The sequence below is a fragment of the Pagrus major genome, chromosome 13, assembly GCF_040436345.1.
Source record: "Pagrus major chromosome 13, Pma_NU_1.0".
NCBI lineage: Eukaryota > Metazoa > Chordata > Actinopteri > Spariformes > Sparidae > Pagrus > Pagrus major.
Window position 1 is genome coordinate 23,908,499 of NC_133227.1, and position 21,204 is coordinate 23,929,702.

The 21,204-nt window shown below is 40.6% G+C and overlaps 1 protein-coding gene across 1 annotated transcript in view; it reads right to left on the reverse strand.

The window, feature by feature from the left end:
* Positions 1-403: 403 nt before the first annotated feature.
* tlcd3a (TLC domain containing 3A) overlaps positions 404-21,204 on the reverse strand; it is a 28,808-nt gene continuing 8,007 nt past the window's right edge. Inside the window, exons 2-5 of the mRNA XM_073480137.1 lie at positions 18,137-18,223; positions 13,047-13,266; positions 7,107-7,202; positions 404-3,189 (exon numbers count right to left, since the gene is read on the reverse strand). Coding sequence (XP_073336238.1) covers positions 2,884-3,189; positions 7,107-7,202; positions 13,047-13,266; positions 18,137-18,223 — 709 coding nt within the window. The 3' untranslated portion in view covers positions 404-2,883. The remainder of the gene's footprint in view (positions 3,190-7,106; positions 7,203-13,046; positions 13,267-18,136; positions 18,224-21,204) is intronic.

The following is a 21,204-nucleotide window of genomic DNA, read 5'->3' on the forward strand; positions in this document are numbered from 1 at the left end:
CCATGTTTGTGTTGTGGAGTCCCAGTAGAAATGCACAGGAGAAAACAAATGAATGGTCCCAAAAAGAAGAGAAACGAACACAACATACTGAGGCGTCTGGATTAATCTGATATAACTGGACATTAGTGTTGTATACATGCACCGCAGCAGCCTCTTTTTTTTTTGCATAGATTGAATTTGCAGGACATTAAAAAAAGGCCATTAACGGCGCAGATTTAATCGGTTAGTTCACTATAAAGCTCGAACGACCAAGAATATTATCCGAGGAGTTAAAACTCAGGGTCTTGTGTCATCCTTCTGAAAATAACATCCTCTATCTATTCTTTGATATGACGAAATAATATTCTCAAGATTAAAAGTGAAGCATTGATTTTCTCTCATAAATGCCTTTTTTTTTTTTTTACGATAAATGTCTTTATGCAACTGTGAATCTGACAAAAAATAACTGCTTTGCATGATAAAAAATGGTCCTCTTAGTTCTAATTGCGATGTCTAGATATAGCTTTACGTTTTAAAACTTCTGTGTGTGTGTGATGAAACTAAAACTTGATGTAAATCTCTAAAAACATGTAGTATATGTATATACACAGCCCTGTGTGAAGTGCTCAATGCAACAGCTGATAAGACAGGTGCATGTAAATCTCTGGAGCCTCAGGGGAAACTAAACACTTACTGGATGTCATCTCTTAAAGTATTTTACAGATCAGTTTCAGGAAGAATCTCTCCTGATAGCCGTGACGTTTTCATGTCAACGCTCTGTTTCAGTTTGCCCCGGTGAGCAGCTGCCCACCTTATTGCTCTGACCTTGGCCCTGAGTTCGTCCCAACCATTGGGCATCACCGTGTCCTCATCACCCCCCCCTCTGAGGGGGCTTTTCCACCAAGATGGAACCAGTCCTGTTCCGGTTCGTGCACCAAATTTTGAGCCGTTTCTGAGCCTTTCGACCAAAAGTAAATTGGTCTGGAACCAGAAAAAAGCAGGTTTTCCTTGAACTGAAGCGCGAGCCGAAGGTCGTGGCGCGTTGTGCATCCTAAGCCTCTTTTACTCAGCGAGTTTCGCCTCCACATCGTTTTTTTACACTGAACCAAGCAGCCCTGGTTTGTCATTTCAATGGGCTGTCTGTTAAAGCTTGGTTCCTCCCTCTGCTGGCGGGTTAGAGACAAAATGTGACGTTTATACAGATGGCGAGGCGGAGTAACGACCAGTTTTTCCCGCCTTGAACAGGCAGTGCAGAAAAGGGCTCGTGAATACAGTGGTTCCGCTCAGAATTGGTGGAAACGCCAAGCTAGTTTACTAGATAGCGCCAAGGGCTCAAGGAAATCTTGAATGGTACCAGTTCAAGAACCAGAACTAATTTGGTGGAAATGGGGTAATGTGTGGCCTGATGAGCAGAACCGATTGACTTTTTTAAAAAAAATCTCCAGCAGCTTTAATATCAGTCTGTAAAGTGAGCCTCAAAGACTTGGGGCTGTTAGCGTCGCAGTGTTTCTATGGCAGCTGCGATGCTCCAGTGTCATCTAGACAGAGATTGTGGATTCAAAAAGATGAATTGGTCAGTAGCAAGGACCCAAACTAACCCTTTGCTTTGTAGAAGTGGGGTAAAAACCCTCAGATATGCAAAGGTTACAGAAAAAGCTGAATTTCGTTCGTCCAAAAAGACATTTCTTTTTGCAACAGAGGGCCAGATCTTATCCTATCATGGCTTTACATTTACTATTTAGACATTGAGAGCAGTGATCCATTTGAGGTCTTGACCAAACTTTGAAGTTATATAAGCCATGCTTTCATGTGAAATGACTTGATTTTGCAAAAAAAAAAAAAGTAAAATGGTTCCCACAACTGAGGTAATCCTTTGTTGGTGCCACCGTTCTCCCGACTCCAGAGGATATTGCCAGAATGAATTCCTGAAACTTTGTTATAATGGAAGTTTACCAAGAACTTGAGTGCACCGTTAATTCCTGGGGATACACTACGCATACAGAGCTAGCACCCTGTTGAAGGAGATGGCTTCTGGAAAACAAAAAAAGGAGCCATAAAAGGGCTGTAAAAGTGTGCTGGATGTTACGGAGGTGAACAAGGAGATTTGCAAACTGATGCCATGATGACATGCTGTATGGGAAAACAAAAAAAAAACAAAATAAAAAAGGGTAAGAACTCAGAATCTATCACATTAACAGGGTTTTTTAGCAAATGAAGCAGTTTTTAGCTCTAAGATGTGGATGAGGTGACATGTATTCCTCACAGTTATTCCTGCTAATACTGCCTGGATTTGTATCCCACCCACCACTTTTCCTAATCCTTCTCGTCAGCGTGATTAGTGAATGGATGGGAGAGGAAAAAACTATCCGACACATTACAGCAAAAACCATAAAAATAAATACATCCTGTAGTAACAGCGACTCTCACACACACTGTAACAGACCTTCCAAATCAGCAGAGGCTGTAAACACAGTAAGAGGAAGAGATAAGATAATGTCTCTCCGCGGAGGCTCTTCTTCAGTTTCTAGTACTCTTACTCCATGTTTTATTTTCGCAGTGAAGCAAACATGATCCTTCTTCAGTGTTGTAAATGTTAACAAACGCAGCGTAGCACTTCAACAAGATCCAGGAAGGAGCCAAAATCCAAAACAAAAACTCCAAATCATCAAACTTCAGTAGTAGAATTGGATCGGTGGAGAGGTCCACATAGGCAGCAGATTTGTAACAGAGGAGTTAGACTGTGTGGAGAATGCCCAGGAGTTGTGGGACAAGAGCAGGCAGTCCTGGTGTACTACAGTACAATGGTGGGGTTTGAAATGTGTTAAGTCAATCTAGTGCCTTTGCAGAAGTAGTTGCATTAGTAGCTGAGTGTGCGTCTTGAGCGAGCAAATCGTGAACTGGATATCAATCATCCTTAGAATTGTCAGTGATAGTGGCAGCAGGAGACGAGTCTTGCATACGGCTACGCTTGTACAGACGGTAGCCCTTTCGGCAAAGCAGGATGAACCAGTAGAGCTGCGGCGCCAGGATGCACGAGTTGCCCAGGTTGGCGGTCAGCGGCAGGTGGAAGGGAACGCTGTAGAGCGGGATGCCATAGTGTTGCCCGTACACCCAGTACATGTAGGGGAAGAGGGCGATGCGGCACATAAAGAAGGTGAGCAGTACCATACCGCCGTTGGCCTTGTGCAGCCAGCAGTCCTGGAGGCTGAGCTGGTGGAGGAGACAAAAAGAGGAAGGGGGCAGAAATTGGATTTTAAAGTAGAACTTAAAGACATGGTGAAATAAAAAATGTATTATCCAAGTTTCTTTCTGTCTCGACATTTCTGACCTTTGAGGGAACAAGTTTTTGCTGCTCCACTTTCTGGTGTGACCAGAACGTTATCATGTTTACTGTGAACATATTACATTTTAACATATACACCGATCAGCCACAACAGAGCTGCGGCGTCGACCTTGCCCCCCCCAAATACCCCAAATCCCAATCCAATCAAACACCCGTGGGACGTGCCTGGACAAAATCAGATCCTAGGAGGCCCCATTGTGGATCAGACTTGGCTCTTACACATCAAGACATGGACATAGGACCTTTGGGGGGTGTCAGCACGAGGGCTTTGGTGGTGGATCCTTTGAGTCATGTGGGTTGCAACGTGGAGCCTCCATGAACCTGATTTGTTCCTGTATGTCCAACAGATGCTTGTTCGGATTGGGATCTAGGGAATTTGGTGGCAAGATCGATGCCTTGAGCTCTTTGTCATGTTCCTGGGCCATTCCTGATCAGCTTCGATTGGCATGGCACAGAGTCCTTCTGGAGGAGCCACTGCCATGAGGGGGTTTACTTCTCTGTGTTTGGGTGGGTGGTGTGTGTCAAAGGACATGACTACCAGGACCCAACGTTTCCCAGCTGAATATTGCATTGCAACAAGATGATCAATGTTATTCACTTCACCTCTCAGTGATTTTAATGTTAATGTTTTAATGTATATCCTTTTGTTTTTTAAAATAAATTCCTGGGTAACAACTGCTGTAACGACTTCTTACAACATTCATTACAAAGTCATGCCAAACATAAAAAATCACGTATGAGTCAATGATCTTTTTCTCTTCCTTAATGTAAAAGACTGTGGGAACCTTTGGTCCACACAACAGAAATCAATAGGAATTAACTGAGAGCAGTGAAAATGTCTGGCAGAGTTTCTGTTAGTGCTGATGTAGCCCGAAGGAGGGCAGCGTTTTTTAAATACATTGCCTGGAGATTGGAGCCTTGCTTTGCTCTTTTTCTCTGCTGACACCAGATGTCAGCAAAGACCTGAAATCCCACGGTTCACTGACTTGCTGGGATGCACACTAAGACTCTTCTATTCTTAGATATGGCTTTTCTACAACACACAGCCTCTGACTATGTCAGAGTGTATAGTACAGTTGGATGTGACGCTCACTGCATGGTTTGACCTAATGAACACACTGACTGCAGTGGATGGTTAAAGATGCAGGGAGAGTAAACAGTGCCACAGCTTCTCGGCTGAATGCTACCGACTGATTTTTGGTGAGCTATGCACCTTAATTATTGATGGTACGGCGACAAGCGACATCCCAAATGTAACAGAGATACTCATGTTTTTGATGATGCAAGGCCCTGCACATCACCTGAGTAGGAACTGAAAAAAGGATGAATGACTTTCGGTTGTCCAGGCAGAGAGTCGTAGCATTGATGCTAAGTTAAAGGTGTGGAATAAGTGCCAGTTACTGGGTGTATTTCTATAATTTCCATGAATGGTGTTTAATAAATCTGATGTGACAGAAAACATAAAACATATCAACAAAGCTGTCATCATGTCAAACCCAAAAGAAGCACTTGTTTTTCATGTGTACCATATTTGAGATGTCTTTTAGGACCAAGGTATGTTTTCTGAAATTTGCTCTTCATGTCACATAATCAGTATTTGTGTTCCAGTGCAACAACACATGCAGTGGGTCCTGTGTGGTACACGTTTTCTGCATTACTTGAACAATATCTGTCTACTCTGTCCTTGTTTTCAGACAGAGGAAGAAAAGGGTTGCTTCTCGTTTTTTGGCCTGTGCTTGATGGTTGCTTGTCGACTCAAAGTGCAACTTTTGTTAGCTGTAGCTAGCTGGCTAATTAAGCTAATGTTTGCACCATGAGTTAGTTAAGAAATGCAATCTCCCTGGCAGAAAAGACTATTTCTATGTTTAAGAACCTTAAATATGCACTTGAATGTTACATACATGATGTAACAGGACTCGGCTATAGCTGTATATTGTTCTTGTAATGCAGTGTAGAGCTAGTTAGTCCTAAAATATTATAAGGAGAGATTAAATTTAAGACTGTTGTATCGCTCTAACATAACGTGGTCGGTAGCTTAGCTCACACATTTGGACATACAAGATAGACGTTAGAGTTATGCTTTATTGTTAGTTTTTTTCTGCATGTATGTTCAGCACGTTTCAGTTTTAACATTACAAGTGAGAAGCCTTTTACGAGAAGGAATAACAAATGTGTTTGGCGAAGGTGATGCTATCTAGTTTAACAAGTTTGGCTGTGGTTGCCGGAGGGTAAACGTCTGTTAAACTCTGATATATTAGCATACAGGACCGGTTTCCACAGAGTGGGGAAATAGCAAACAGTGGATGTGCTAGCCGTGATCAGGGCATTTTTTGCGTAGCCTGTGTGATCCTTGGCCTTGAGGAAATGCTTGGGTTAGAACATTTGCAGATCACGTGAGAGCAGACAAGCAAGCTTTTTAATATGTGTTTTTGGTTTTTCCAAAAGGGAAGAAAAAGACCCTAAAAGTGCCCAAAAACTTGTTATAGTCCTCTTTAGAGTGTCGATTTTCAGAGAATACTAATGCTTGACAGGCCTTGAACAATCACTGCCTGTTTAGTAAATGATTGCCCAGCTTGGATGCATGGATGTTGACCTGTCTGGCAAAAATAATGGAGGCTCATCTGTAATATTTACTCAACAACCTTTTGCTTCATGAGTTTTGGATAAAAGGGATGTTGTACAGTCCATGAGAGATGTACACTGATCAGCCACAGGTGATGTGAAGAACATTGATAATCTTGTCACAATGCTGTGAAACCCCACTTGGCAACACGGAGGACTCAAAGGATCAGTCGCCAACGATCTGGTGCCAGACTCCACAGGACAATAGTGCAGAACATTTTGTCTATTTCGTCCACCTTTTCATGCCCTGATGGTGTGCATGGGCCAAGTGTGACATTGACAAGCACTTCTGCACTGTGACTTGCGCTCAAAGTTGTTAATATTTTAACTTTTAAGCGAGTCCAAAGACAGCTCGAAAAAAACGGAGCGCGGGGCAAGAGAGGAGTACATAATGGTTTTGTTGGCGACACGTTTTTTTTAACGATATGCCACCCAGTTAACCTTATCTTGCCATTCTGGCGATTGTTGCAATTTCCATTTCTTGAGGAGCAGGAGCTTGAAACTATTCTTAGGTCTTGCTGGCTTCGGTTACAGTACTTGTTTTCTTTTGTATATTTTTTATAAAAACTTGCCCAGGACTGTTCATATTCAATTTCATGCCGACATTTCTGGGATGAATCTCTCCATGTCTTAGAAACGGAGGCAGAACCAAACTTTGGCATAATACAAGTTTATATTTAAGTTGTCTTGGCAACATTTCTTGCATATTTCCCACCAGACATCTTGGATTTGGGTATTTTCAGTTGCTGGAAAACTACACGTGATACCTGCAAAAATGCAAACCCTTGTCCCATGTCCATGGCTGAATGGGTCAGAGCCAAATTTGAGTCACAGTGGGGCCTCTGTGGATCAAACTTGTTCCTACACGTCCCACAGATGCTTAATCGGATTGCCATCAGGGGAATTTAGAGGCCAGATCGACACCTTGAGCTCTTTGTGACGTTCTCTGGACCATTCTTGAGCAATGTTTTGTGGTGTGTCAGGGTGCATTGTCCTGCTGGGGGAGCCACTGCCATTGGGGAGCGCCATTGCTGTGAGGGGGTGTCAAGTGGCTCCACATGAATACCAGGACCCAAGTTTTACACTTCACCTGTTAGTCCTGATCGGTGTATGACTTCCCCGTTTGTGTCTGGTGAACGCACATGTGTACATGCTGTCTCACCTGAATAAGTATCTTCCCCAGGGAGACGAAGGGTGTGCTGAGCTCTGTTAGAAACAAGCAGCCGATGAAGAAATCCCCCTGCTCCCTTCTGAAGAACTGTGGAACAGACAAACAGAGCACACACAGGGTGAGCAAACAAACATTAGCATGGAAAAAAACACAGCTGACATTCAAGGACAATCTCTGTGACAGTCTCAGTGGAAATCTGCTTAGGGAGGCTTCAAAAGACATGAGGAAAATATCAGGTTTACAACAGACGTGTCTTTTAAGATTTATTCCAATACATTTGGACTGAAGGTGCTGTTAGCCAAAATGTGGCAGAGATATTTATCTCTCAATCTGAGCAAAAATCCACACCATAAAACATCCCATGTTTCAGGGTGTTAAAACATTTGAAACAGGGCTTTGTCCTAAAATCTTCTACACTAAATCGCTCCACTGAAGCCTTTACATAAGGTTGCTTCTTATTACACACGGTCGTTTGACTTAATTGCTCTGAAGTAAACAAAACATCGCTCCAATCAAAGCTTGCTTTTACTAGTTTTATAAGATATTTTACATGAATTCCTTCAGTGTTTTGTGTTCGCTGAGAGCAAAAACAGCCAAAAACGATCAATTTTCTGATCAATCAAAGTTTGGTACAAAAGCAGGTGGTAGAGCGACAAAAACAAGGGTTATGTAAGCCAGGTTGGCAGATGCAAAAATAGTTTTGACTTTAACACTGGAGACCAGGATTATAAAGCTATAGCTAACTATAGCTGTGTCCCAATGTAGGGGTGGGATGTTCTTCAACAGCCAGCAAAGGTGGTGATCACTGATCACTGAACAAGTTGGCTGAACTACATCCTCAAAAGATGTATATTTCACTTTATTTTCCAATTAACACTTAAGGTCAACCAAGGTTCAGTACTCTGCTCCACAGTCACAGATGGACTGTGCATGTTTCAATCCTAAATTGGATTTAGGTGGATTAAATTCAAGACTGACATCCAGAGGCTGTTGAGTAAAATCCTTTATCTGATATTGGTAAGATAATCTCTATGGTTTTTTTGTACAATACCAAGCACAAAGGCAGATGACTCATTCTACCACAACTTCCAAGATGGTGAAATGGCAGCCAGAAGCGAGCCAGGGCAGAGGAGGGAGTGATGTCCTGTACATAAGTAATGAATGAAGCTTTCAAATATTGACCAGCGGCACAGTGCTGTGCAGTTGGAGAGGCCATCCTAGAATAGGTGAGTCAGTCTAGATGGATAAAGAGACTCCAGACAAAAGACAAGCACTGTCTGGTAGGCTAGTTTGCTGTGTGCTCGTAATGAATAAATCATGCGAGGCTCCAGACGTGGCCTTGCCATCTGGCCATGAAAGAATGACTGAGACCACAGCGGGGAACTTTACACCACGCCTAACCAATTACCTGGCTACCTCATCCCACCCCCACCTGTCATGGGCGTGTGTTACCTTTGTCTATGTATGTTTGAGATGATGAATGTGGCAGAATTTAGAGACTTTACCTGGCAAATATTTTATCTGACATGACATACATTGGATATAAAAAGTTTAAAACTGGCTCGCGTTGTGAGCCACAACTCACTATTCTGACGCTCAATCCTCTAGCTTGCCTGCAGCCACTGACAACAATAGGTATATTTGTGGTTGCTAGTTTACCATCTGTCCTAGGATTTATTTGAATTTTCTGCAACACACGTTAGCCTGTTTGCAAATTAGAGGCATTTACAACATGAGAATCTTGGTTAGCCACAAACTAAAAGGTTGACAAGAACATAAAATCAATCTCATGTATCACTACAGAGTAAACCTGTAAAAAAAAAATACATGCAATTTAGACTAGATGTTGGGGCAACACATTTCACTGTTATTAAAAACCTGTTTAAATATAAGGCAACAATATAATGAGCAGGTTGCGGTGACAGCAAACTAATTACAGTAATCTGAACGTGCTTCTCTGGAGTCATATTCCAATTCTCCCCCGACTCCTCCTGGGGTAATCTGAGGCCTTCCCAGGTGAGTGTCTTCTACAGATGGGACACGAACTAAAGGACAGGCCAACACAAGTGTCATAGTAAGGTACTTGACACTTGTCATACCTTATGACAAGCTTTAATGCGGCTTGGTATTATATAAAAGATTACAGAAGTCTCTATAACTCTACTGGAGAGATGGAATACCATTCTTTCAAAAGTATTCCCACATTTGATGTTTTGGTGATGGTGTTGGCGAGCGCGGTCTAAAACTTTTGATGTTTGTTGTTTCTCCACTCACTTATTCAGGTTTTTCCTTTAATCTGTTGGTCTGCCTTGAGGCCTTCTCCTACTTGGAATTATCCACAATACCTAGACCAGGATGTCTCTGGAAAGCATCTTAATCTGAGGACTGACCCATCTCAACTCTGAGCAGAAACCTTCCGACTAGGGATGCACTGATTCAACTTTTTCTTTTCAGTTACTGGTCCTGACTGTTAAAGCAATAATCAGTTTCAGTTAAATACACGACTGCTAAGCCACTATCTATCACCGAATGTGATAACACAATTGTGACTGAGCCCATTGCCCACTGAAGACTGACTGCATTTGCACATTACGAACCGGATGTCTGTGTGATATTCCTAGGAAAAATCATAAGAGGTGCGGTTAGTGACCATCTTTCCATTGCCTGGCAGTGGTCGATCCACCAAAGAGGGTAGGCAGAGCTAACAAATCAGACTATCGTCGACTCACTCACGACATACTGTCATTTACGGTCTCATTGTGAGTGAATGATTACTATGGCTGAACAAAAAAAGAAAGATCAATGACTGCAAACAATGAAACTTCATAAAACAAATGCTGAACCAAAGACGCTCCACGGGCAACAATGTTTGGATTTCTGGGAAGTGAGGTCCAAAAACACACCTGCATTTTCCATTTATTGCCACAGGTGCTGCCAAAGAACCAAATTAAATTGACAGATTAAATTGCATCCTTTGTTGTGACCATAATTGAGGGATTGGCAGGTAGCTAAACTTCAATGTCAGGTTCATTTGCCAGCTTACTGTATTATTATCATCTACCTTTTAATGCAGATACAATAGGCTTTTGATAGCAGACTTGTAGCAAGATGTGGAAGTAATACCATTAAAGATGGCTCTGTTCCAGTATCCCAGTAATATGCACAATACCTGGAAACCTAAACTGGCAGATCTAAATGGACTCCAGCCGTCAATTAATTTAATAATTTACAGTGGTTTTCCGACAGTGTCATGTCATATATCTGCCGACAAAGAAACCTATTGTTAACAGTACTCAATTAGTCGACATAATCTACAGCTGAAGGTTTGGCCTTTTCCTCCTCCTGCATGTCAGTGCCCTTTAATGGCTTGTTGGATAACTCTACCAGCTCATGTAATACCCCGGCAAGCCAGAGTGGCATAAAGCTGATGAGTGAGGGAAGAGAAGAGGAGGAACGGAGGGAGGGGTGGTGAGTTTTGAGAAAAGAGAGAATGACTGCAGCTGGAGCTGAATAATGTAGGGTAATGTGATCTCACATTGCCACTGACTGCCACTGCAAACAAAGGGCCGGGTTTCCACTGCACCTGGCCTGCTAACCTGGGATAGTACCTACAGAGGAGAGTGGCTGTGTCACATGCTCCTGTAAACTCTCTGTATAAATCCTCTACCAGCAGATCTTGAGCAAACTCCTGAATAACCGGACTCAAGTACGTGATATGTATTCTCGAGAAAATAGAAGGCTTTAGGTAAATCTTGGTAAATCTCATTAATGAGAACATGGAGCACCATTACAAACGTCCACATGTACTATTGGAGGAATTCACTTTACTGCTCAAACTGTTGACACTGAACACACATTTAACAGTTCAGCTGGTTTCTTATTTGCCCAAGAAGTCATCATGGTCCACTAACTCCCCTCTTTTGTTGTCCGCTTCTCCCTTTGCCCTCACTTAACATCTATTCATCCATTCAACTGGTTTTTCCGTGTTTTGAGATCTCCATTTTCCTCAAACACTTGTTTCTCAGCAGAAAACAACCTGCACCTTTCAGTCTCTCTTCCTGTCCATTTGCAACACTTACAATTCAAGGACGTAGAAGACAACAATTAAGAATTATTTGTTCAAAGAGAGTCATCAATAATTACTGTCTTGCTATTCTCATTCCTTTCCTGCCATTTACTGCCTTGAAGCCTGAACACTTTCCTGTGAACTGACCACATTGAACCAAGTTTTCCACTCTACTAAATAAAACTGAGAACTTCATGGTAAGAGTTTGATCCACACTTCAGTTTTTAAGTTTGATGATTTTGGTTCATCAGTGTAATCCACCTCTGATATCACCAAGGACATTAAGAGCACGCCGGGTGAAGTCATCAACTGAATTTTCATCTTTCCATTTTTCATTCCTTTTACTGCTCGTAGACTTTTTATCTGTTTTTAATTCTTCCCTTGTGACGTCTTTTTTTTCCTTTTTTCTTACCGCCCTTTACTGCTTTTATTTGTTATCTTTAAATCTATTTATTGCTTTTTAATCCTTTTACTGCTCTTTTTATCTGTTCTTAATTCCTCTGATGTGATGTCGTCTAATTCTTTAATATTTTTTCTTCTCTCTCTTCCTTTTCTGTGATTTTGCCTGTTTTATCACTTTTATTCCTTTAACTTGTAATGACTTGTATTGACTTTTTGTGCGTTTACATTTTTTGTTGTGCGTTCTTGTTTTAACTCACCTTAGACTAGACTTCCTTGTGTTCAGCTTGACTATTGAGTGTTTAGTCTGTAATATTATCTTCCTGTGTTTGCTTGATTGTCAAAGCACTTTGTGAACTCTGTTTTTAAAAGCTGCTATATAAATAAAGATTAGTTTTATTAGTCTGCTGTCCCCAGAATGGAGTCACAGGAGATTATCAGGGTAACAGTGTATGCTTTCAGTCAATCTTTCCTTGAAGGCACGCATCACGGTGTAGATATGAAAAATAACTTCAAACCTTACCTTCTTTAACACCTCTGAACATGTGCTCAATTGCTACATAAAGTTGACGCGGTCCACAGATTGCTGGTTTTGGAAGGTTAAGGTTAAGTAAGTATGGTTTTCTGTTCATCATAAATCTAACTCTGTACAACCACTGTGTAAAAGGTTAATAGCTTTTGTAACAGTAATGCCATAATGATTGTTTCTGTGGCTTTCGTGGCCAGATGACAATGCTTTCAGCCACCAATGAGGGGAACGGCAATTAAAAAAATGATGATGATCAGGAATAGCAGGTTCAGTGATTAGGACAAGTTTATACATGTACTACAATATTGTATTAGCTACAAGTAACTTCCAATGATGTGTACTCATTGTTGTTGAGATGATCTGGTTGTGTGCAGTAATTCTGAGGAAGCGTACACAAACCCAGCGAGATAATAGATGTTTTGAAGACCAGCTAGATTACCATGTTTGCACACTAATGTACTTCATATTATGTACATTTGACATTACTGCCAACCACTTCCTGAGGCATAATACTTTCCTAATTGAGACATATTGTCTCTTCCCTACTTTCGAGGCAGCCTCAAGGTCCATTTATATCAGCACAGGCTGAAACCTGACTTGCAGACCCTTGACAATGACTTGATAATCAATGACAGTGAGCATCATGTCTATTTTTTGTTGCCACTTAAGTATTCATTAGGAGATAATGCAACTTAAAGCAAAGATTGATTTGAAAATAATGCACCACATTACAGCACACGCTAATAACGCATTACTGGCAATGGACAGGACTCAAAGACCACATGACTTTATGTATCAGGAGTGAGTTTCAACTTCCAACAACTGTCATACTGAAATAAACAGACACCAATGGCTGGCTGAAGGTAGAAAAAAACAATTCAAAATCATAAATGCTCAAAGCATGAAAGTGCTTTAAAAAATGGTCTCCTCTTCTCACCAGTGTGACAGGCAGCAGGATAGTGAGCAGGGCGATGTGATGCAACACCAGCAGGAACTCCCTGCGGACGAAGGAGTTCACGGTCCTCAGCGAATGCTGCTTGTAGTCCTCGTGCCCTTTGACGCGGAAGCGGTAGTAGTGACTGAGGTACATGGCAAAGATGTCGTATGTCATGTAGGGCACACCATACCAGATGACAAAGTAGGTGGCCAGCCAGTGCCTGAGGAAGAAACAAAAGTAAAACATGTAAATGAAAGCTTGACATCTGTTCTCAACATTAGATTAATCACATTAACGTGTGATTGTTTCTGTCTCATTTTAATGTGACAATGAATTTGCCGTGTTTACATTAGCCGGGTGATCCGTGGCATCAAGCTAAGCTCAAATCATTCATAAGCTGTATCAACAAATGACAGGTGCAAGTTATAAGAGTGAAAATCCATGGACATAAAACTAATGTGCGGTGTAAGAAAAAGCAATTTAGGACAACAAAAATGTGTCAGAACAGCAGAAACCCAGCAAAAGAGTCTATGTCTGTAAACATAGAGTGGAACTGCAATGATTGGTCGATTAATTGGTCAGTCAAAAGGAAAATTAATTGCTAACAATTTTGATAACTGATTAATCGTCTCAGTCATTTTCCAAGCTTAAGGGTCAAATATTTGTTGGAGGAGTCTTTGGCTTTTGACTGCTGACAAAAGAAACAATTTGAAGATGTCACATTGGGTGCATGTGTGCCTTGTTTTCAAACGAAAGTAAGAAAAAGAAACGTTGGCCATGTGGGAGTATAATACCGTCTCTGAGAAAGATCCCTGACTTGCTGTATGCAAGATATTCCACTGACATTTTATGACACGATCTCAAGTTACTCTTAAACTAACAACAACAACAACAACAACAACAAATAAAAAGGTACCAGTATTGGTATCGGCTATTGGTTACCCGTCAAGAATTTCCATATCTGTGCATACCTAAAGAAACCACAGAAGATTTACAGTCCACCCTAACTGTACACCTTTCATAGCATTGCCTCAAAAACTAAACTATGAAAACATAAACACGTCGGTCAGTCTCTTTCATCAGTAATAACTTCATTTTAAAACAGTCTGTGGTTACCAACTGCATTTTCCTCGAGGATCAAACAGATCTTAATCTGTTTGAGCACCAACCTGCTGAAGTTTGAAGATGAAAAATAAAATGGTTTGCATAACAAGGGATCATCTATTATGAAAGCAATCTCCTTTCACAACTGGACATGGCCTACATCTGGCTATAGGTGAGCTGTGTACAAGTTACATTTTTAATCTATTTCTGTTTGACATTTTGAGACATTTAAAATCACGACTGTAGTCTGAATCTTTTTGTTCTCTGTGTGCGAGTCCTCCCTTGCTGTACTGTATCTATTTTTGTTATACACACACACGAGATTTGTTGAACGGTGCTCCAAAGAGCAGACAAGATTATTGTTAAATTTAACATTCCAGGTTGTTACATTTAAGTTGTTTGTTGTAAAAAAAAAGCACTAATAATTACATCTGATTGCATGAAGAAAATACATGCCGTCCTCAAGAGAAAAAAATATTCATTTCAATTTTGATTCTCGTTTTTACCCTACCAAACGTCATGAGACTTCAGGTCACCAGGCCAAACGGACCACCTCACAGGACACGGTTGAGATAAGGTAAATTATTAAACATTTTCACAGTATTCGGCACCAGTAGATGGTGAACACGTTGACCTTCATCTTCAGTAAAAGTAAACACACACGGGCAGACACTCATTTAACCTATATGCCTCACCTCTCTAACATTAGCATGTAGAGACTTTCACGCAGGCTTATGTAAGTACAGTATAATAAACAACTCGGAAGGCTGCAGTGCTCTAATGAGCAGCGATTACAGTGATGGTTAATTATGTGGACAGGCTGGAGTAAAGCTGCAGGGCAGAGCTGAGCTACTGCCCTCTGACCTCTGACCAAGTTGTTTAGCTCTTAAGGTCAGTGAATGGAGATTAAGAGCAGTAAGGCACAACAAACAGCTGAGGGGAGAACGAAGGCGGCATCAGTCGATTCTCTAGTGTATACATTTGCTTTGTTAAGGGCAATGGAGAATACAGATGAACTGTTTTTGTAAACACACACAGACTCTCGTCTTATAGTTATTATCTTCTAGTCTGATTTAATTAAACACACGAACACAAATACTCTACACTTGCTTTGTGCTGCACCTTTTAACCGATCAGACCACTACTTTAGCAATAAGTTCAAGGTATTGTAGACCATAAATTAAAACTACTTGTGCTGTTGAGTAGCACGTATGTAAAGCAGTTGTATTTCTGCAGGATTTCTGAGGTTACGATAGTAATAATAATTAATAATTCCAGTTTATTACAACTTTGGCTTTGTATTTGTAGCTTTAGATATCGTTTATATTTTAAAATGTCATATTCATCAGAGTCAGTTGCAAATATCAGTAAACATGAAGACATTGCTACAAGGAAGAAAATGGAGAAGGAAACTCAAGTAGTCAGATGATCAAACAACAGCTTAGACATATAATTTAACTTCTTTATTTGGAGGTAAAACTAAAAGTGATTGCTAGGGTTTGACTGATAAATCAAGGAAGCCAATATTAGCTCAACATAGACATATTGGTATGAGCCTACAGTATATGTCGGCTGGTAAGAAACAAGAAATTGGATCATAGACGTGCCAAAGATACTGAAATTTGAACCAGGAAGTCGGTCTGTAAACTCTGATGATTAAATCCATTTGCTGATGCTTCCTGTTCCATTGTCTGAATTCTTCATTGTGATGTTGCTGTCCTCCCTTTGTTGAGTACAATATTAGTACAACTAAAATGAAATTGATTGCACTGGGTAATGGCCAATTTGACTGCTCAGTGATATGAACACGGACACTGTAATAATCCTTGTGTGACCATGTGTTATTGTATGAATAATGCTAACACACTCAACGTATTGTAAAGCTAAAGCATCAGGATGGAGCTGAATAGACCTCCAGTTCCATTTCCCAGGTAAAGGTCTTTTTCCACAGCAAAACCTTGCTTAAGTTATGGCAACTGCGGCAATAAAGGCTAAATGAAGTGACAGATTGTGATGGAGTATTAGAGTATTCATGGGGCTGACTCTGGAGCATGTGTCTGATAAGCTCCAGGCCTTGTGCACGTCACAGGGCACCAGAACTGAGCAGCGTTGTGGAGGAATTAAGCCCTGTGGGTGAAGGGGAGGGGCAGCGGAGATTAGCAGCCTGAAACTGGGACTGCCCGGGTCTGGCCGCTGCCTTGGTGGGATTAATAGAAGCTAGCATTAGCTTAGCATGACACTTTTCGAAACTGCAGTGGGAGGCTAATGCTAGCATTGTTAACACTAGGTTGCAAGGTGATGTGGAGGATAAGGGTAGGGTGGATGAGGAACCACTTGCTAGCTGAAAAAATAGTGGTACACTCTAGTACAGATAAAACAGGGCATTAAAAAACTCTCGAAGCTGCGCTGTAGATATTACGCTGCAAGGACAGTAATTACGTACAGTAATAAACCTATGTAGTGTGAGAGATCTGGAACATGTGAACTTTACCATCCCTGAGAGAAACAGATACAGTATGTTTGTAAAAGAAACATGTGACACTGAACTGTGATGAATCCAGGCTGGAAGATGCAGCACACAGCTAACAATGTGTTCCCACATACAAATACAAAGAGGCAGGTTGTTCCTTGTCTCACATGAGCCTAAAGCTTACGGATGTGTGCATTGAGCGCGTAATTTACACCCTTACATTGGTTTATTTTCTCACGTAGCCACAGCTCTGGAGCACAACAAAGTAGTTCACTTTCAGAGCAATGTGCTTTCATGCATAGTTATTAAACCAAGTACTTGTAGCTTGTTCAAACCGCAGTAAATCATAGACAATTGGGAAGGCATTGACAACTTTTCTTCTATTATGTCTGAAGTATTACTGTTAGTTGAGTGGGGAGGAAAACAGCAGGGGTTTTTTTTGTTTCAAGAGGTAATAAAAACAAACATGATTTGGTTGTTGCCAGGATTTTGCTACCATACATCAGAGGACATTTGAATAAATCTGAGCGTTTCTCATCTTCCCCAAGTCAATGAAAAGCATCCTGTCGCACTTCTAGTGCGTCTTTGACCAGGAAAATGGTCTAAACATCCGTCCTGTGTGATCCTATCACAAGCAAAACTTACAGTTCATCGGTTAGAATATGGCATTAACATATGTCTCGAGTGACCATTTGTCATCGGATCTCACTTCCTTGTTCTCTATTTGCAAATACAAATGGTACATCACTGGAACAAACTGATAGAATGTTTGCCGAATTAATAAGATGCCGCAAATAATCAAGAATTTGTCACTGACAGGATTTCATAAGGTTTACAATGTTTGCCCTAACTCAGCAACTTACAAAATTGATCATTTTTTAAAGGGAGTCTGGGGATTTCTCCTCAGGCAACACAGTAGAAGCTACTGTTAACTGTATTTGTAAAATGTGACATGTTTACTGTCATAAAATGTTGTCTTCCTTCTTTAATTAAGTGTAAATGGTGAAATCAGATGAAACAGGGGGCTTTCACAACTACAGTATACTTAGAGCTGTCAACTTGTGATTGGATCACTCACAACAGATGTTGACACTTGGGCTGGGCAATACATCTTTCACAAAATATTAACGACATTTAATGGCATTTTTTGATAAATAATCATTAACAATGTAGATATAATGAGTGAATGAGTAAAGACAAGTATTAGAAAAGTCTGGTAAGTTCAGAAAATGACATCTCTTAAAACCAGGAAAAAACACCATTTATCCATTATCACAATTTAACGATATCCAAAATCTAAGACGATATTATAGTCTCATATCACGATAACGATACATATCTTTATAATGCCCCGCCTTGGTTGAGACCAGGTCTGAACAGGGCCTTGGATCTTATGGGTGTAGGTAAGAAAGCGTAATGACTGATTGGGAAATCAGGGGATTAAGAGGTTTACCTGTAGTTGTTTACCACTAGTAACCACCGTTTCATGAAGGGCTTTAATAACATGAAGTCTAACCTTTCGCTAATGACGTTGCCCCGGCATGATGCCACGACGATGACTCCTGCCGTGGTTGCCATGATGGCGTGGATGGAGGACACCAGCCTAAGAAAGACAAACACATAAAAACATTGAGAGAGAGAACGTTTGTATGATGTGACTGAGCCAAGACATTCATTAACATTCAATAATCATACTCTGGGCAGTCACAGAATCGAATATATAAAACAGGATATTTGTCTTTTGATTGTAACCATGTTAGCCTTACTTTCCTTCTAGCGCCATCTGGAGGTGGACAGGTAGTTCTGGTTTTAAATGAAATGTCTTGACAATCCTAGCATGAATTGTAATGCAGTTTGACATCTCGTTCATGTTCCCCACAGGTTGAACTGTCGTAACTTTGATGACCCCTCAACTTTTCTAGCACCATCATCATTACTGGCATTGCCATCATCTTTGTAAGCATGTTAACATGTAGCTCAAAGTGCAGCTGTGCGTACGATAAGTATAGCCTCACCAAGCCGCAATCGGGGCTGTAGACTTTTAGTCTTGTTTGGTTGCTTGTTAAATACCTTTAGATGTTATCGACTCTAGCCTTATATGTGGATATTTATAGGAAGCTTTAATAAGCAGCATTGGTTTTCATTAGGGTTGGAGCACTATAATTGGTTCAATTCTGTAGCATACTGTCCTTTTAACCTCTATGAACACAGAAAGCAGGATATAGCCTTAGCGTTTCTATTTGGTTTCTGTTTGGTCCGGTCCTAGTGTCCTGGAAGATTTCAATGTCCCGGACAAATGGGAGAAAGTCAGGTTATATTACCTGTGTTTACTGAGCTGATGCCATGACCAACCCAAAATGTCAATATTTGATGACGTGGGAATGATACTCAACAATCCACTTAAGTTTATAGAGTAGAACAATAGTTGATTGTTGAGTCTCGTTCTCTAAACTCCAGACTCCCAGCGTGACAATGCAACTCACCAATCAATCTAATTGCTTACTCCGCCTTTGATACAAATTCTCATTCAAATTGTGCTTGGAGGGAAGTATTTTCACGGACATTATGATCGCACACATTGTAATATGCCAGACAAACGATTTACTGCATCGTGGTTATATGCCTCTGCACACCAGTCAAGTTACTGTTCCTGAGCCATGGTGTTACATAATGGCCGGAACATTTTTTTTGCAAAATATTATGATGTCAGTGAAGTTGACCTTTAGGATATTAAATATCATCACTTCATCATGTTATCATTTCAGACACACCTATGAATTGTTGAGTAATGTGTTTTGTGAGGTCACAGTGTCAATCAACCTTTGTTAATCCTTGTGCCAAATTTGAAGAAATTCCCTCAAGTCGTTCCTGAGATGTCTTGTTTACGAGAATGGATTGCCATGAGGTTACAGTGACCTTGACCTTTGACCGCCAGACTCTAATCATTTCATCCTTGAGTCTGTTTGCTCCAGGTGTTCTTGAAATAACAAATTCATAAGAATGGGCCAGAAGGACAACGCAAAAAAATAAACAAATAATATCACAGGCGCAGAGGCATGAAAAAAAAAAGTAATTACTAGATAACGGAAACCCTGACTGCCATGAGAGTAAATGTTTGGTATTCCTGAATGGAATAAAGCCTCGATCTATAGATAATTACTATGAGACTCACTGAAAATTCAATTATATTTTTCTCTGATCTCCAGTCCTGCATAGGATACTAAAACCAGGCTCAGGTTAGCCACTTGGCCTAACTGATATTTTAATACTAAATGAAAGGCAGATTATTTGGTGAACCTTCCACATTGGCCTAACCCAAGAAATGATATTTGATTTGTTAACGTATCTGTGTTATTGATAGGTCTATGATCATGGTACAACCTGAATAATCTAGGTCAAGTCTTTGAAAAAGGGTTCATTCAGGTGACCTACTACAGCAGTCAGAACTACAAGTGCAGTGTCCCATCATGGGATTAGCAGTGCTTGGCCTCGACTTTCCCCGTCTATAAACAGACCTGTGACATAGGAGAACTTGGTACATCTCTATTTGAAGTGTCACTGTGTGAGGTGGCATAAGTCATACACAACATTCACAGGCGTTGCATTTGAAGAGTATACTCACAAGCCATGAATTTATGACCCTACTGAGTGTAATGTTGTGGCTGTCCTGGAAAGAACTTGATGAACGTTCAGTTTACAGTCAGAGAGATGCAGATTTTTATTTCCTAATGGCACAACAGAGTTAATTTTTGTCCATTTTAAAAACAGGACGCTGGATTATATCACCAATTTGTTCAAACTATGAATGGCCGCTTTTGCTCAGACAAGCTCTGTCCCTGGCTGTACTCCAACTTGGCAGCACTGACAGTAAGCTGCTTTGAAATCAGAAAACATGTAATTCATTCCCCGACACTCACTGCAGCCATAAGAGACAGTCGTCCTTTTAACACACCACTGCTTTTAAATGCTTTAACTTTTCTTCAGCATCATCTGGGTCTGGTTTACATCACCACCCACTCATCACCACCTACATCAATGAAAAGAGACAAAGTTTACCTTGTGAAACTGCATCGAGCTCAACAACTACTCATCCCTTGTTCATTACAGATGAGAGGTTTGTGTGGGCTCGACAGAAAACTAATTTTCAATTTATACACTTCCTTTGCTTTGTCAGTCTTATTTAGGATTAATGCAGCACTAGGACAGTACCGAACAGATTTGAGCTGAGGACTATATTCCTTTTTTACCACCAGAAATATATCATATTTGCAGGGCTGCAATTTACAACCAATTATATGCCCACTATTTTCATGATTAATTGTTTAGTTGATGAGAAGTCTTTTGTCCAACCAACAGTCCAAAACCCCAAAACTCTTCATTTGCTATCAAAAATGACATAAAATGACAAAGATAAGCAGCAAATCCTTATATTTGAGAAGCTGGAACCAGCAAATATTTTACATATTTACTTGAAGAAGACAAAAAAATTAACAGATTATCAAAATATTTGGTAGTTAGTTGTCTTTTGATTGACTGATTGATTAATCGATTGTTGTGGCGCTAATTTGCAATTTGCTGCTTGAG